The sequence below is a fragment of the Lissotriton vulgaris genome, chromosome 1_2 (genome assembly GCF_964263255.1).
Source record: "Lissotriton vulgaris chromosome 1_2, aLisVul1.2, whole genome shotgun sequence".
Classification (NCBI taxonomy): domain Eukaryota; kingdom Metazoa; phylum Chordata; class Amphibia; order Caudata; family Salamandridae; genus Lissotriton; species Lissotriton vulgaris.
In genome coordinates, this window is record NC_141686.1 from 19,618,325 (window position 1) to 19,636,268 (window position 17,944).

The 17,944-nt window shown below is 48.1% G+C and overlaps 1 protein-coding gene across 2 annotated transcripts in view; it reads left to right on the forward strand.

Annotated features, from left to right (window-relative positions):
* FBLN1 (fibulin 1) overlaps positions 1-17,944 on the forward strand; it is a 911,174-nt gene that overhangs the window by 136,054 nt on the left and 757,176 nt on the right. For both annotated transcript variants that reach the window (XM_086952749.1, XM_086952748.1), the window contains exon 3: positions 9,349-9,481. In XM_086952749.1, the coding sequence (XP_086808875.1) occupies positions 9,349-9,481 (133 nt within the window). The remainder of the gene's footprint in view (positions 1-9,348; positions 9,482-17,944) is intronic.

The following is a 17,944-nucleotide window of genomic DNA, read 5'->3' on the forward strand; positions in this document are numbered from 1 at the left end:
GTCCGCGACCACAAGCAGGCCCAGTGGATCCTCGGAGAAGGAGTCCCTGGCGCCGAAAGCTGTTGAGCGGTATAGGAGAAAGGGTTAACCCAAAGGAATCACTGGGACCTGGGTATTTAGCGTTAAAGGGAAGGGGTCCCAGTAGGAAAGGCGTATAAGTAAAGAGAATTTAAGACAAAGTAAAAGAAAATAAATGCATCTATAATGTTTTATTCACATTATAGGAAAAATGGTTGACAAAAAATCCAATATACAGTACACATTCGTAATTGTGCCCCTAGGGGGAAAAGAGGGGGGACGTGCAGTCGTGAGGGTGGTGTGAGGGGGGAATTGGTGACAATAAAAACACGTATTATTCAAACAATGTCATAGATTCAGTGTCAACTGGACAACATACAGATATTGAATCAGCTTGTAAGTTTTAGAAAACACATGCCCCTAAATCCGTATTTATACACAATTGGGGTAGGAGGAGGCTGTGTGTGAGCTGGGAAGTCGACGTTTCGACCCAATGAACGCAGGACGGATTAAAATCCTTGCAAGAGGGTCTTCATCAGGACGGGAGGAAAGAGACGGGGCAGGCAACCTAAATTAAATGAATATTTAGGGTTTAGTACATTATTTAATGAGGTACTCAAAGAGTTACATGAGGGTGTACACACATGGCCAGACTAACCTGTATTAATCAGTGTTGCTGGGTTAAATTCAATTGTTAGGGTCTATATAAACTGTTCATCCTAAATGAAAAGATTTTAGAAATAAAATAGCCCATTAGTATTAGAAACAGGGCGTGCTCATGTCAAGAGCTGGTGAGAGGAAGATATCTGAGAACTTACTTGAAGGATTAAAACACATATCCCAGAAGGGTTGCGAGGAAAGAAATGATCCGGGGGCTGGATTGGGGACCACTCCAAAAATCTGCACGAAAGAGTACATATTTCATAGTTGAAATGGGGCCGTTGTAAAAATCACTGAAGGTCAGGAATTAATGTGAACATAATGGCGTAAATCGGTAATGCTTACCGATTGTAGGGAAGTCAAGCTCTGGTCCCCGTGGAAAGGAATAATCCGATTCCGTGACCTAATACACAGAAGTGAGCGCGTTAATTATAGGGCTGTTGAAGCGCCGGGTTACCGTAGATCGGGAGATTGGGAGATTGGCGGAAAAGAGCTTACCGGTCTAGCGCAGTTCAATTGGAGCGTAACCTCTGCCTCGGCTGTCTCGAGGAGAACGCCGGGCTTCCTGGTTTTTCGATTGTCATGGTACCGGAGAGGTCACGTGACAACTGGCAGCGAGAGAAGACTAAAGAGTCTGTTATCTTGCTACCCCGGGGCGTAGAAGAGATATTAAATTGTTTAACTGAAGCCGGTATAGTCTTCTAGTCATTAAGTGCGCCTATATGGTGGGCACGGGCATTTGGAAAGTTTATTCAAAAAATTTATGGAAAATTTATTCGGAGAAATCTCACCGTGTCAAAGTGGTAACGTTCCAAAGAATGGGCCATGCAAAAATTCCGCATGGAACCATTTATATACGAGTTTGTCCGAGCAGTGCCAACATATTCATGGCAGTTTAAAAAGAAGCATGTTTCATAAATGACAATATGATTGCGCGTGGTACGGGTGCGCTAGGTAGTAGTCAGCATTAAACTGCGAACCTATCGCAAGATGGTTAAGGCAGTATAAGAAATGCAATAAATTGTCAGAGTGTGGAGTTAGATTATCAAACAACTATTATGGTTCATATTATATTCATAATACAGATTGGACACTCAGACGGGCAATGCATAGTTATCATGTAGGTGAATAGAACAATTTTAAACAAACCTTATTCTACATATAATCAAAATATAGTAGCGGGTGTTAATGGGCTAAGTTGTTGTTGGCATTGAATACTGCGAACCTATCACATGATGGTTAAGGCAGTTTAAACAGTGTAGAGAGTCATCAGAATGTGGAATTGAATTGACCACCAGTGGCTGGTATATAGAACAATATTACATAAACCATATTCATCATGATGTAAAAGTCGTGTATAATTTACAGATATATATGCATATCACATAATAGAGAGACTGTTCAAATACCAAAACGACTGTACCCTATCACAAGAACCCTAGACAGGATAGATTAGAGGTTCAGAAATTAGGGTAAGGTGGCAAGCTGGGAGAAAGAGCTATCATGTTCATTCAAACCACATTGGATGGAGTTGAAAAAGAACATCCATTTAAGTTCTCTGATGTTCAGTATATTTGAGATGTCACCACCCCTAGGGCCCAAGGAGGCTTTTTCAATTACTATCCATCTCAGGCTCTCAGGAGGGTGTGAGGCTGATCTGAAGTGGTCAACAAGGGGGGCCCCTAATACTTCACACCTTATTCTGCTCATATGTTGTAGGATGCGCTGTTTTATTTTCTGCTGAGTTTGACCGATGTAAATAAGGTCACAAGGACAAATAATGGCATATATCACTGTCGATGTGTTGCAGTTGGTTAGTGATTTCAGTTGAATCTTACTCTGGTTGTGAAGACTCCTGGCGTCGCAGCACACCGGGGAGGTATTCGATCTCTCCCGGTGGACCCGATGATGAAGCATGTCACCACTAGGGTGAGTGAGGGTTTCCTGAAAAAACAGTGTATTTTTTCTTGAAATTGGTCTTACCATCGGACCACTTACAACTGGCCTCAGACTTCACGTGCGACACCCACCTCCTTTATATACTTTATCTTTATGGTCACTCTTCCTTTGATTACCTGCTCATGATGATGGGTGTCACGTAAAGGAGACACGCCTGGCTCAGGATCTCAGGGTTCAAACCAGAGGTACAGCACAGTATCCTGAACACGCCGTTTAACGGCGAAACGCTTTTCGGAGCGACAGTGGACGAGAAACTATGCCAACTCAAAAAAGATAACGAGACGGCAAGATCCATGGGGGCATTGCAGTTCAGGGGCAACAGAAGAGGCACCCCGGCACGGAGGCCCGGCGGAAGAGGTGGAAACCAGCCAGGTACATCACACCAGGCTTTCCAGCAGACGCACCAGGCAGACTCGCAGGCTTAGCAAGGTCACCAGAAGCAGTCCTGGCAATACCAGCCAAGAGGTCAGTCCTTTCGAGGGAGAAATGGCCGTGGCCAGAATAGAAGAGGGGGGCAGCAGCCCACCTCGAAGTGACTTCAGACACCTCCGGGTGCCCGACCACAGAAAAGATCCCAGGGGTCACCACGTACCAAGGGGTCAGGACGATCTAAAGACCTACGACCACATGACACCAGTGGGAGGAAGATTAAAGTTCTATCTCCAAGAATGGAGAGAAATAACATCAGACAAATGGATCCTAAACATCATCCAATTCGGATACTGCTTGGAGTTGGAGAGAAAACCAACAAACAGAAAACCAAGGGGGAAGCCACCAGCAAGAGAACAGCTGGCGAGGCTTCAGGAAGAAGTGCAAGAACTTCTACAAAAACAGGCCATAGAAAGAGTTCCCTTCAGGGAAAGGAACAAGGGAATATACTCAACGTACTTCCTAGTACCAAAGGTCGACGACAAGATGAGACCCATCCTAGATCTAAGGTTCCTCAACAAATTCATAAGAACACAAAAGTTCAAAATGACCTCCCTGCAGGAGGTGCTGCCGCAATTGCAGGTCGGAGACTTCATGGTCACAATAGACCTCAAGGACGCCTACTTACACATACCGATGAACGAGAAGCACAAGCATATGCTCAGGTTCGCAATCGGAGGAGGCCACTATCAGTTCACAACGCTGGCCTTCGGACTGAAATCAGCACCAAGGGTATTCACGAAGTGCCTCGCGGCAGTCGCAGTGCACTTACGAAGACAGGGGATACACGTATACCCTTACCTGGACGACTGGCTGGTGAAAGCAAACTCGTACCAGAAGTGCAAGCAGCATGCACATACAGTGACGAGCACGCTCATAAACCTGGGGTTCTCCGTCCATTGGAAGAAATCATCAATGGAGCCGGAGCAAGTGAAGATCTTCCTGGGGGCAGAGATCAACACCTTACAGGGCAAAGTGTTCCCCAGCGAGAAGAGAGCAAGGGCACTGGTCAAGGAAACTCGCCTCTACCGGAAGGGTCAAGCTCGGACAGTGAGGACTGCGAGCAAGATCATGGGGATGATGGCATCGTGCATCCACCTAGTGCCGAATGTGCGGCTCCACATGAGACCCATGCAAGAATGGCTCCAGGAACAATGGTCACAGGCTTCTGGCAGTTGGGAGGATCTTGTGGTGGTGACGCACGCAGTGCAGAAGGAGATGACATGGTGGACCTTGGAGAACTTAACAAGGGGACAGCCTCTAACACTCCCTACTCCGTCAGTGACCATCACCACGGACACATCCCTGAAGGGATGGGGCGCTCACATGGAGGAACTCAAAGTGAGGGGTCTTTGGACGCCAGCAGATGCGACAAAGCACATCAATTACCTCGAATTGAAGACAATCTTCCTTGCACTGAAAGCCTTCCAGACAAGACTGTACAGGCAAAGGGTGTTGCTACAGACAGACAACACCACGGCGATGTTCTACATCAACAAACAGGGTGGAACACAGTCAACAACGCTTTCGACGCTGGCGCAGGAGATATGGAGGTGGGCCATCCCTCTCCAGATAGACCTGCTAGCCATACACCTACCAGGGAAGGAGAACATTCAGGCAGACTGGCTGAGCAGACAGACCTCGGCATCCCACGAGTGGGAGCTCAATGCTCAGGAAACAAGGAGGCTGTTCAACAGGTGGGGAACGCCATCAGTGGACCTGTTTGCAACACGCCAGAATGCGAAATGCCGAAACTTCGCATCCAGACAACATGAAGAAGGGTCCCTTGGGAATGCCCTATGGATAGATTGGTCCGGGAAATTTGCGTACGCTTTTCCCCCCGATACCACTGATACACAGAGTACTGAGCAAGTGCAGAGCGAGCACCATGACCCTGATACTGGTCGCGCCACTGTGGGCGAGGCAGACATGGTACTCGCAGATCATGGAGATGGCGCAGTGTGCACCCCACAGATTCGGCAGAAGGAAAGACCTTCTCTCCATGCAGAACGGAGAGGTGCTGCACCCAGAACCAGAGAGCATGAGCCTAGTAGCATGGCTCCTGAGGACATAGAGTTCGCACATTTGAGACTGCCAGAGAGCACCCTCAGGGTCCTTCGGGAGGCACGAAGGCCCAGCACAAGGAAGTGCTATGTCGCAAAGTGGAAAAGATTCACGATGTGGTGCAGGAGGGAGAGACTCCACAATAAAATGAAAAAGGACTCCACGGTACTGAAGTACCTAACACACTTACTGGAGAAAAACCTCAGCTCGTCCTCCTTGAGAGTTCACCTGGCGGCTATAGTGGCATACACAAGGGGTGAGATGGGCAGAAGCTTCTTCACATCACAAGTTGTAAAGAGGTTCCTGGAAGGAGCAAAAAGGATTGCACCACCCAAGCGGGTGCCACCACCGGCATGGAACTTAAACGTGGTCCTGACGGAACTCATGAAGGAGCCCTTCGAGCCGCTTCACAAGGCCTCCTTGAAGTGGCTAACTATGAAAACCGCTTTCCTGTTTGCAATTACGTCCTTACGCAGAGTGAGCGAGCTGCAAGCGCTAACACTACAGGAGCCCTACTTACAAATACACAATGACAGGGTGGTGATGAGGACCAACCCACACTTCATGCCGAAGGTGGTGTCCAAGTTCCACATGAACCAGTCCATACAGATACCAAGTTTTTTCCAAAAACCAACCACTAGTGCAGAGCGAGCTCTGCACACCCTGGACGCCAGAAGAGTGGTCATGCATTACATTGAAAGGACAAAAGGACACAGGAAAACGAAACAGTTCTTTGTGTCGTTCGCCAACAGTTACATAGCCAAGGCAGTGACTAAGACCACTATTGCACGATGGATCGCGCAAACAATCCAACTCTGCCACAAAAGGGCAGGAGAAGAACTGGCAGAGGGGGCACGCGCCCACTCCACTAGAAAAAAGGGGGCTACAATAGCCTTCCTGGCCAATACACCCATACAAGACATATGCCTGGCGGCAACATGGGCTTCGGTGCACACATTCACGAAGCACTATTGCGTGGATGTTCAGATGAACAAAGAAGCACAAGTCGGACAAAGGGTGCTCCAGCATATATTCAGAAACCAGAGCTCATCTTCCACCCAGCCGCCACGGAAATGAGAAACCGCTACGAAATCTATGCACAGCATAGTGAATCCAGAAAGATTCACGCTGCAAAACAAATAGTTTCTTACCTGTCGGTGTAGTTTTGCAGTTTGAAGATCTTTCTGGATTCACTAGCGAACCCACCCACCTCCGCCAGAAAGATGAGGCTGGAGAGAGAAGAGGTGGTCCAAAAAAAAAAAAAAAAGGAAAATAGGAGGAGAAGAAGTAAAAGAATATAAGGACAAGTGGTAAAGAAATTATCACCTGAATAGAACATTGCCATTGCTTCGGAAAAGAAAGAAACACGGAAAAAAGAATCCGAAGATGGCGCCCAAGAGTGGGAGCTTCCGCAGGAAGCATGCCAACGTCACCGGAAATGCACCCGAGGAGGTGTGACGCCGACGCCCACAAGGGCTACAAAAAAACAAAAACAAAGATAAGACTACGAATCCGGACCCAACCACAAGACCGCGGAATATGCACAGCATAGTGAATCCAGAAAGATCTTCAAGCTGCAAAACTACACCGACAGGTAAGAAACTATTCGTTACATTAAATTCCCTTAATTTCTGGCAGATCGCCACCGATGCTGCTTCCCCTTTAATATTAGGTAATATTATTGCTGAGACCTGTTTGAAATCTTTCAGTAATTTTTATACCTAAATTTAAAGCAGGCTCTGCCCCATATTCCTTTTGAACCTTTTTCAGGACAACAGGTATTACCGACATAGAGGGAACACTGTGTGCTTTAGTGTACATCGTAACGAAGACTGTACCCCATGTGTTGCAGTCCTCCAGAGGTGGTGTGATCCCCATTGGTAAACAGATTGTTAAAATTCTGTGTTTCTCATGAGGGGTAGTATTAGAAAATACTGCCTCGATTTGAGTAATTTTTTGAGCTATCCAGAATGGAATTTGTTCCCTTTTTGCAGGTAACTTACCAATGACTGAGTGTAAAGTCTGTGGTGTAATTTTTAGTGTATTCCCCTGGTGAAATGTATGTTGGGAAATCACTATTGCAGGTTGGACTTTGAGAGTAACGCATGACAATTTGAACCAATTGTCAATAGATTTTGATTAACTCTTTAAGTTGAGTTAGTAACTCTGCATCTGACATTTCTACAATGTCAGGATATGGTGTATAGATGGCTAAGACCGGCCATGTTGCTCCTGGTCTACCTAGTGGACCAAGCCTTGTAATGTGATTTAAATGTTTTAGGGCGCCTTTAAACCGCATGCTCTTGGTATGTTAGTGGAATTTATGTATCCTCGAAAGTAATATACTCATCCGGTGGTTCATCTTCTTTGTAGAATACTGTATTTGCTTCAGGGAAGACTATCCATGAATAGAATACCTCTGTCTGGTGATATTCATGTGCCTCTATCACAAAAACTACCCTATGCTCATAACAAGCTCAGCTTGTAATGAGCCCCGGTGCTCATGACGAGCTGAGCTCGTCACGACCACACCCGTTTAATGGTACGCTCAGCACAGCAGGGAAATTAGCCCAGCGTGCGAGTGTTCCACGGGCCATGACGAGCTCAGCTCGTCATGAGCACCAGAGCACTGTGGCTCATGAGGAGCTGAGCTCGTCATGAGCATGGGAGGGGTTAAACAGAAGAGAGTCAGCCCTCTAACTACCACTCCTCCCTGCTGCCACTCAGCAGGCCCGCCCCATCCTGACACTCAGGTCAGTACAGGATGATGAAAAATAAAAATGGTAAATTATCATTTTATTTTTCATCTCTGTGGCTTTAAGGGCATTTTAATGCGGAGATGCTCCTCCCCGCCAACCTTTTTCATTCACCTATGGTGATTTTGACTATCTTTAGGATCTCTTAAGTCTATGGCTGTTCTGCACCTCCTAAAGAAGCCACTGATGACCGTCCTGCCCCTCAAACTATCAATCTGTATCCCAACATCATTTCTTCTCTAAAAGCTTGAGCACCAGGTATTCAATTGACTTACTCAATTTCTGTATTTTCTTATTAAATGTCTGCCTTTCACAAATTCCTCTCCACTAAAAAGCTTATAGCCATGTATGAATTTTCTATGTGTGTGCACAGTGCAGCCATCACTCAGTCTTCATTCGCTTTGATGTTTATGGTGCATTTACTGTGTGCACAAATCAGCGCAGTTCAAACTACTCACCTTAGTCTTCATGGCTTTGCATGGCCTTCTCACCCATGCATCACATTAGCTATTTCACCATCTCATGCCTCACATTCTGCCAGCATTCATTTTCTAATTCTCCTTGGATACTTTCTGGGGTTAGACTGTTTGACATACTTTATCTGCACCTCTGAAATTATCTCGCTCACATACTTCGAGACCCAGCCTTGTTTTCTGAGCTTAAACACCATCTAGTACCTAGTCAGCATAGACCGACCTGCCAGGTAAAAGCAATACCCCAAACCCCTCCATCTTCCCATGAACACACATACTGAAAATATGTACACACTGTAAATAACATGAACATAAGCTGGTGCTATTTGAAGTCTACATCAATGTTTCACCAAACTTCCTGCTCTGCCAGATCAAAAACTAGCCTTCTCAAAGTCTTAAGCACGTGTTCTCATTGTAGCTGGTGACATGTCCATTCTATAACCCTTTAGGTCATGTTTTAATAAGATTTTCCAATCATTCTTATCCTAAAAATTGAATTAATCATTTATTTTTCTTCAAATTTTGAGGTGCGATACAATTCGGATTTAGTAGTGAAAACAAACAGTGATGGATAGTTGGCAGAATAAGCTAGCTGTAAAAGGGACAATGCAGAGTGTAGGATCTGCGCCCCTCTGCCTTTAACATATCCATATAACTCTTTACAAGTCGCAGATAAATAGAGTTACAAATGTGCTCTTCAGTGCCATTAGAGGGGTTCTGTGTCGTAGCCTTTTATGTCTTTTGCTGCTGATCAAATTATTGTGAAAGGTCAGGCTAACCTATCTGTAACTACTATTAATTTACGCAAGCCTGGTCGGTACAAAACGTTTGGATTTTAAAACTTTGTCATGTTCTGTTTCAGTTTGACAAACTGCATCATGTTCTGCATCAATAATCTGATTCTTGCATTAGGTTGATTATAATTGTACTGGCACAAACTCACTTCTAATGCTAAAAAATCTTCTTGATGTTTTATTCTCCTTTGGCAGGATCAACCAAGAGCAATGCTGCATTAATCAGCTAGAAGAAACCCACTGTTCAACTGGCATCAACCATGCCAATGATCATGACGACTGTGAATCACAGAATGAAAACTCCACTTGTGAAAGCAAATCCATAAAGGTATTTTTTTCATTATCTGTAGATGGGAGAAAGCAAATAAACATTATTTGCTTTTGCTAAACTTATTAAAATTATATTTTGCACAATCTGTTTGAAGAACAAAATATTTTTTCTCTGTGTGTGTCGGCATCATTGTTGGATTTTCCTGCCCAAGACATCCAGGACAGAAAAATCTAGTAACAGTCACTACACTCTAAGCAAGGCGGGAAGACGATTTATAGGACTTGATCGCCCAATTTAAAAGGATCTGTCTCAAACACCAATGATGTTTGGCAGAGTAAGAGTAAGGTTGGTTTACAATGGGGCGTCTGCTAAATCACACTTTAAATTATGATCTTAAAACATCACAATGCTTTGTTACATCCACACAGCACATCTTCCATACTTTAAATCCATAACCTACATCTTCAAATTCTGGCAATAATGAACCATGTAGTCTTAATCAGTCAAATTGTGGGTGCACACAACTTGCAAAGTGCAATAAGCCAGACCACCAAGTATGAACTTAAACACACTGCTGTTCTGTGCCACTCCACCCCGAGTGAAACAAACACAACGAGATGATGGATGGAGCGCTGAAACTTATCAGACACTCTCCCCAGTCACAGATCTGGGTTGAATCCATCATCATTCTTTAGCTCACTTCGCCACCCCAGTTCAGACACAGCGATATGCGAATCAGTCTTGACCCTGTGCCTCATGGGAACAGTCCAGCCCGAACTGGCAAGCCATGTTTTCCTTGGACCGGAAACAAGCATCCTGGGACCGGTTTCGGGCTAACAGCCCTCATCAGCCAGGCTAGCTTGAATCCACTGGCAAAGTGAGCAAGGGACCCACGGTCTGGGCCTACCCTGCCAACTTAGGGTGAACAATGGCAAACACAAGGAGATGATGGACGAAGCGCTGAAACTTATCAGACACTCACCCCTAGTCACAGATCTAGGTTGAATCCTTCATCATTCTTGAGCTCACTTCGCCACCCCAGTTCAGACACAGTGATATGCAAATCAGTCTTGACCCTGTGCCTCATGGGAACAGTCCAGCCCGAACTGCCAAGCCATGTCTTCTCTGGACCGGAAACAAGTTGCTTGGGTTATTCACGTGCACGCAGAAAAGCTAAAGCAAGGCAAAGCCAGGAAAAGAGGATGACATGAGGCCATGTCAAAGCCAATAGTAAGAACTTCATAATTCTCATCAAAATGAATTACTCAAGGAACGTGCATGTGCTGCTGTGCACACAGAAATGCTGAAGCAAGGCAAAGTCAGAAAACAAGATGAGATGAAGCCATGTCAAAGCCAACAGTAAGAACTTCATAATTCTCATCAATGTACAACACCGAGCACGCTCTCAAATGCACAACCCACATGTTCTATTCTTGGCAAGGCTGTCTACTCCGTGTCAGCTCCCACTAAAAGACCGCAAGATTACAAGAAAGAGAAGCAAGGCATATTCAGGACCGTCGTACATCCAGGCTAGGATGGAATCAATCAATCAATCGATCAAAGTAGTTGTAGAGCACGCTACTTATGCGTGAGGGTCCCAAGGCACTGAAATGAGGGGGGAGTGCTGCTACAGCTTGAAAAGCCAGGTCTGAAGAGTCTTCTGAAGATGAGTAGGTCTTGGGTCTGCCGTATGTGGGTAGGGAGGGCGTTCCAGGTCTTGGCGGTGAGGTAGGAGAAGGATCTGCTGCCGAAGGTCGTTCGTTGGATGTGGGGGACAGTGGCGAGGGCAAGGCTGGCGGAGCGGAGCCGGCGGGTGGGGGTGGGAAAGCTGAGTCTGCTGTTCAGGTAGTCTGGACTGGTGTTGTGGAGTGTTTTGTGTGCGTGGGTGAGGAGTTTGAAGGTGATCCTCTTATCGACGGGGAGCCAGTGTAGGTTTCTCAGGTGGGGGTGATGTGGCTGCGGCGGGGGGTGTTGAGAATCAGTTGGGCGGAGGTGTTTTGAATGTGTTGTAGTCGCCGTAGGTGTTTGGCTGAGATTCCTGCGTAGAGTGCGTTGCCGTAGTCCAGTCTGCTGCTGACGAGGGCCTGTGTCACCGTTCTTCTTGTTTCGGTCGGGATCCACTTGTATATCCTGCGGAACATGTTGTAGCAGGAGGAGGAGATGGCATTGACCTGCTTAGACATGGAGAGGGAGGAGTCGAGGATGAATTCTAGATTGTGTGCGTGGTCGGTTGGTGCTGTTCCCAGTGTGGTCGGCCACCAGGAGTTGTCCCAGGCTGAGGGGGTGGATCCGAGGATGAGGACCTCCTGTCTTGTCCGAGTTCAGCTTCAGACGGCTGGTCCTCATCCAGTCGGCGACGGCCTTCATTCCTTCGTGGAGGTTGGTTTTGGCAGTGTGTGGGTCCTTGGTGAGGGAGAGGATGAGCTGGGTGTCGCTGGCGTAAGAGATGATGTTGAGGTCGTGATGGCGGGCCATTAGTGCGAGGGAGGCCATGGAGACATTGAACAGTGTCGGGCTGAGGGATGAGCCCTGGGGGACGCCGCAGATGATGTCGGAGACTTCGGCTCGGAAGGGTGGGAGGCGGACGCTCTGGGTTCTGCCGGTGAGGAAGGACGTGGTCCAGTCAAGGGCCTTCTCCTGGATTCCGGCTTTTAGGAGGCGTGTCTTTAGAGTGCGATGGCAGACCGTGTCGAAGGCGGCTGACCGGTCCAGGAGGATGAGGGCTGATGTTTCGCCGTTGTCTATTGGCGCCTCATGTCGTCTGTGGCGGAGATGAGGGCTGTCTGGGTGCTGTGGTTACGTCTGAATCCGGACTGGGACGGGTCCAATATGTTGTTGTCTTCCAGGTGGAGGGTCAGTTGCATGTTGATGATTTTCTCGATGACTTTAGCCGACAATGGGAGCAGGGAGATGGGCCGGAAGTTCTTGAGTTCCTTGGGGTCTGCTTTGGGCTTCTTGAGGAGGGCGTTGATTTCGGCGTGCTTCCAGCTTTCCGGGAATGTCGCTGTTTTGAAGGAGATGTTGATGACCTTCCGTGGTTGGGGTGCGATGGCTGCGTCTGCTTTGTTGAATACGTGGTGTGGGCATGGGTCAGACAGAGATCCTGAGTAGATGGAGTTCATGACCTTGCGTGTCTCGTCGTCGGTGACGTTGGACCAGGAGGTCAGGCGGTTGGAGCTGGTGGTGTTTACAGGGGAAGTGGAGTCTGGCGTAGTAGGGGCGGCTGTGGTGTTGAAGCTGTTGTGAATGTCCGTGATCTTGCGGTGGAAGAAGATGGCCAGTGAGTCACACAGTTTTTGTGAGGGTGGAATGTCGTTTGGCGTTGGCGCTGGGTTTGGACTAAAGTCACACTAAAGTCAGTTAAAATAATGGTAGTCAAAGGTCATCACTGGTTGTCAAACCACAAGAGTGGCTCTAGCACTACAATCCATCCCATGACCTTTGACTATCATTGTGAGAAGTTGGCCCGATATGCAGCGTTCGCTATTCTAGCGACCGCTATGTATCGTTCCAACGACCCTTATGGTGTTTGGTTGTAAGTCAACCTATAGACCAGCTATCCTAGTAGCGTGGATACGAGCAGTCTACGGCTAAAGACTCGAGAGGGCGTGTTAAGCCAGCTGTTATACCACATATACCCCTTGAACACCAAGTGAAAGGACACCACACAAGTGTTATGAAAATAAACAGTATATTTATTAAGAATCACAACAGCCCTGTACTCTTTATGAGGACAGGGTACTAAGCACAAACCAAATCTCTTAGGAAAATACTTCAAGTGCACAATTAAAACAAGTGTCCGAGGACACGGAAAGTTTAAGGTCTCGGGCGGACCCGATAAGGCAAGTCGGAAGCGAGGGACTCGGGACCCTAGAGTAAAGAGGCTATGCAGGCACCGAAATGCCGAGTTACCTAGCCACGAGGGCTGCGGCTGCACAAGTCTTTACAGGCGTCGGGGTCTTCGCTGACGAGCCAGGAGCCGGAAGAAAAGGAGTTGCTGGCCGGCGACCAGTGATGAATAGTTCGTAGAGATCCAAGCCTGGATCAGAGATTGATGATACCTGAAAGCAGAGGGGACCAAGTTCGTACTACTAGCCAGTAGTCAGAGGGTACCAGGAAGGCACCGGTTGGCCGTCACCTCGACTAGGTGAGTGGGCGACGCTAGGCTCTGCAGTCTCACGGACCAGGAGGCGTTGTCGGCGACCACGGTGGAGGTGCGAGCTGTCCCACGGAGGATGATGCTGTCGGCGTCGCTGGGCCCAGGATGGGGCAACAAGCCTTGGCAGATCTCAGGGCCACGTGGTGGGCCTAAGATGGCGTCTTGAGTGGACCAGGAGGGCCCGGGATGCTTCTCGCAAAGATGGAAGCAAGGGCCAGTCTGGAGCAACCAGACCAGCAGTGTTGATTGTCGGATGTCGTCACAGAAGGGCACAAGCCAGCGGCTAGTGACCAGACAACGTGCTGAGCAGCGAGCAGAAGGGCCCCACGCAGATCGTGGAGATGCTGGGAGACTGCACTTCGGTGCTGGAGCGGCTCAGGGTCGGGGCTTCTCGGACCCCAGAGCACTCACCAGAGAATTGCTTCGATGGTCGTGCTGGTTAAGAGCGTGCAGGTTCTGATGATGGCCGGTCCCTCGAGGTCTCGTCGCACCCACAGATCACAGCTGAGCTGATGACGTGGGTAGAGGTCAGAGGTGCCAGGGAAGCCGGTTCTCGTCGAGCTGGGCCGTCGGATTCCTTGAGGAAGGACTTACAGCAAACCGCAGAGTTGTTAGATGGTGCCCGCTGATGCAGGGTGACTACTCCTTAGTCACAAGGGAGAAATCTTGAGAAGAGTCTCGAAGTCCTTTCGTAGAAAGTATTCTTGATTCAAAGATGATCTAATTTGGAAGGGTCCCCGCTCCGGTCTTTATCCTAAAGAAAGGGGTGGGTACATGACTAGGTCCTGCCCTAAGGGTGGGACCAGGAAGGGGGGTAGTTACACCCCTCTCCCCTGCCGGACTTTCCCCAGGCCAGGGCTGGCGCCCCTGGAACTGGTTCTGACCGGCAGATGCGTAGTGAGCACCGGGGTGCCACTCCGCAGTCACCTTCTCGCAAAAGCCCTACCTACCCAGAATACACAAACCCTGTCTGGGACGGTGCGAACACCGCCCTCGACAGGAAACCCTTTGTCCAAGCGCTCCTCGCTGGAAGGACTCCCAGCAGCAGGAGGTCAGACTCGTGTCTGTGGTGGCAGCATCCATTTTGTGGAGCTGAGGCTTTGGTTAACTTTAACCGGGGTTCACAGTTACGTACATGTCGTGTCCCTCTAGAAGGGCGGAATGCTAACCTCGTCGCCAGAATTGGTGAGAGGGCAGCATCCCGATTCGTATGACACCTTACTCGACATGCCTTGATAACGCGACACCGAAGTTACCGATGTGGTACGCGTTATCATGGAACAGCCCTTGGGTCTTGATTCCGCAAGCTGCAACCGGGCTCGGCTCGGGCCAGAACCTAGTTCACACGAGCCCACGCACTCTGCCTTCAGGATTGTCAAGGCCTGCCATAGGAGTGACTGATAGGAACTCGGGTGTCCATTGTATGGTTAGATATAGAGCTACTATACCTAAAGCAAAGGGTGATTACACGACTTTGCCCCAGCTGTCATGCAGCCAGTTGTGTCAAATTTAGGAGGCCAGCCAGGGGTGGCATAATACATGCTGCAGCCCCTGGCGGCCCTGGGTACACCTATGCCCTGCGTTACGGGGTCTGACAAGGTGGCCCAGTACCAATGGGTAAATGCACCTAGGGTACATATCGTAATTTAGAAAGAGAACAGCCAGGCTGTGGGTCTGATTGGCAGGCCCACAGCCAGAGAAAGTCGTAAACCAGTGAAACAAAAGCAAAAAATCTGGGTGATCATAGGATTGCAGACCCTACTCTCCTACAATCATCACCTACATATATCAAAAACTGAACCTCTTAACTGAAGGCATAACTATGATTGAAATACTGCATTTCGTATCTGAAAGCACAACTATGATTGGAAAAACTGCATTTCTTAACTGAAAGCACAACTATGATTGAAATACACAATAAAACAGTGAAATCATAAAAGCATGTGATAATCATTTCAAAGCTTGTAAAAATAGCTCATGCATATCTGGATACTCAGCAGGAATAAATGTTTGCTGGATACACAAAATAAATGCACAAATCGAATCAAGCTTATGAACTCAGTTACGCTCCTAATGTCTCAAATGGCTAATACTGGAACTTCTACTGTTGAAGCAGGCAAACCTATCTATTTTGTGCTAAAAAGTAAAGGCAACATCACCATTTTGCCCCAGTATTGGAACTTTCATAGATTCCCATGCTTTGTATCATTCCCCGTCGTCGGAATGGGAGCCTCGGTAAATAGAAAATACCATAGTAGTAAGCACAAAGTGAAAAAATAGGCCTAGGCCTCATCTCATTTTGTAGCTTATCCACCTCTTTTTGTAAAAGAGACCAAAATTCTGCAGTAGCCAATCAGAGCAGCCTCACCCCATAGAACCTTCCTGAGAGAAGCTCAGAGCCTCAGATTTTCTACCGCACGTTGTGCAAGGGAGTCTCCATTGAGCTCTGCTCAGTTTTCTTCAGTTTTCTTGTTATTTCTTCAACTACTTGGATATTTTTCATCATGTCTGAGAAGAAAGCCCTTTTTAGAGCCTGTGCCACCTGCTCCAAGAAGAGGTTGTTTGTCGAGGACAAACACGAGGATTGTATTTACTGCCTGTATCCGGACCATAAACCAACAGGCTGTCCGATTTGCAGATCCTTCTCAGCAAAGACCTTGAGGGACAGGGAAGGACGTCTCCTCACATGGCTTCAGAAGATGAAGGACAGGAAGGATATTATCTCTTCGGACAGTGAGGGCTCCTCGTCGATGGTGTCGTCCAGGAAGTCTCTGAAGAGGGGTAGGTCCCCCCTTTCTGCTTCAGATGAGTCCCGTCACAAGGCCTTACCAGGGACCTCTGATAGGTCTGACAGGCCTGCTGCCCAAAAATCTCCTCACCACGGTGAAAAGGAGAGGCAGGGTAAGCCTGAGGAACAACAGTCCTCAAAGAAGGTGAAAAAGTCTTCAACTATCTCTTCACCTCCCTCGGAGAAGGATCGAGGGGTCAAGAAGCCTTCAACTCCTGTTCAGGAGGTCGCTTCAGACAAGAGGCAGAAGTCGTCGACGATTAAACTGTCAGGTACGTCGTCGACGAGTGTTAAAAAGGACAACTCTGGCAAGGTTGCCTCGTCGACGGGCTCGTCGACGACGGCTGTGTCGACGACGCCTACACCGTAGACGGTTTTCAAGGCTCCAGATTCCTGTTCGTCGTCGACGAGAGTGACCATCTCCACGTCGACGACGATGACTACAAAGCTGGCGTCGACGGCGGTGTCGACGACGAGGACGACTTCGACGACGATGTCGACGACGCCGGTTACCATGTTGCTGACGACGAGCTCGTCGACGATCCCGTCGACGATACCACCATCCTCGACGATGAGTTTCACCTTGTCGACGACGCAACCCCCGACGACGAGATCAGTGTCTACGTCTGCACCATCGTCGACGCAGACCCTTAAGAGCTTGCCGTCGACGACGGCCTTGTCGACGACGACCTCGTCGACGACGGAATTTCCTGAAAAACATGTTTTTTCGCATAAAAGAAGGCAGATAACGCCAGAGATGCCGTCTCCTCGCCAGGTTCAGAGATTACCACCTAGCCTACTGTTAGAGGACGACTCTGATGAAGAGACTTTTAGTGAGTTTGGGCAAGCCTATAGCCCATCTGACCTCCAAGTTAAGGTTCAAGATGTTAGCTCTGAGGAAGAGCAGATGGAACGACAGCACTATGTTCCAGAACATTATTATGCGGAGGAGCGCACTACTACCAGGCACATGCCTTCACAGCAGCCTATGCGTCAGGTACCTGAGGGGATGGTGGCAATACCGTCCACTTTAGTTGCGGATTTGCAGCTTATGTTGCAGGACTATCGACAACGTTTCCCTGCTCCTCCAGAAACCCAACAAGTGCGCCCCCCAACACCTCCGCCTCAGACTTTACGACCTGTGGCAGACCATTCTTTACCTCCAAGAGAGCGTGCCACTGCACCGGAAGTGCGCCCACAAGAGGTGGTGCAGGTGCAGGATACTGATGATGACGCTGCTTCTTTAGATGCAGACCAACAAGCGGATCCTGATCAAGATCAACAGGCGCCGTGGAATACTACTGATCCTATAGATCCGGACAACATAGATCCAGATAACAATACTTCGCCTCCAGCGGACGTTGGAGGGTTTCATAACCTTATGGACAGGGCATCCAAAAGATTTGGTCTCCCAGTGACCACAGTTCAATCGGATTGCTTCTTATATGACTTTAAAGAACCATTCAGAAAATCAGTGAGATCCATACCGATCATTGAGCATGTCTGGTCTGAGGGCTTGAAGGCGATGCATAATCCGGCCACAGTCCTCCCGGTGCTACCAAGACTGGAAAAG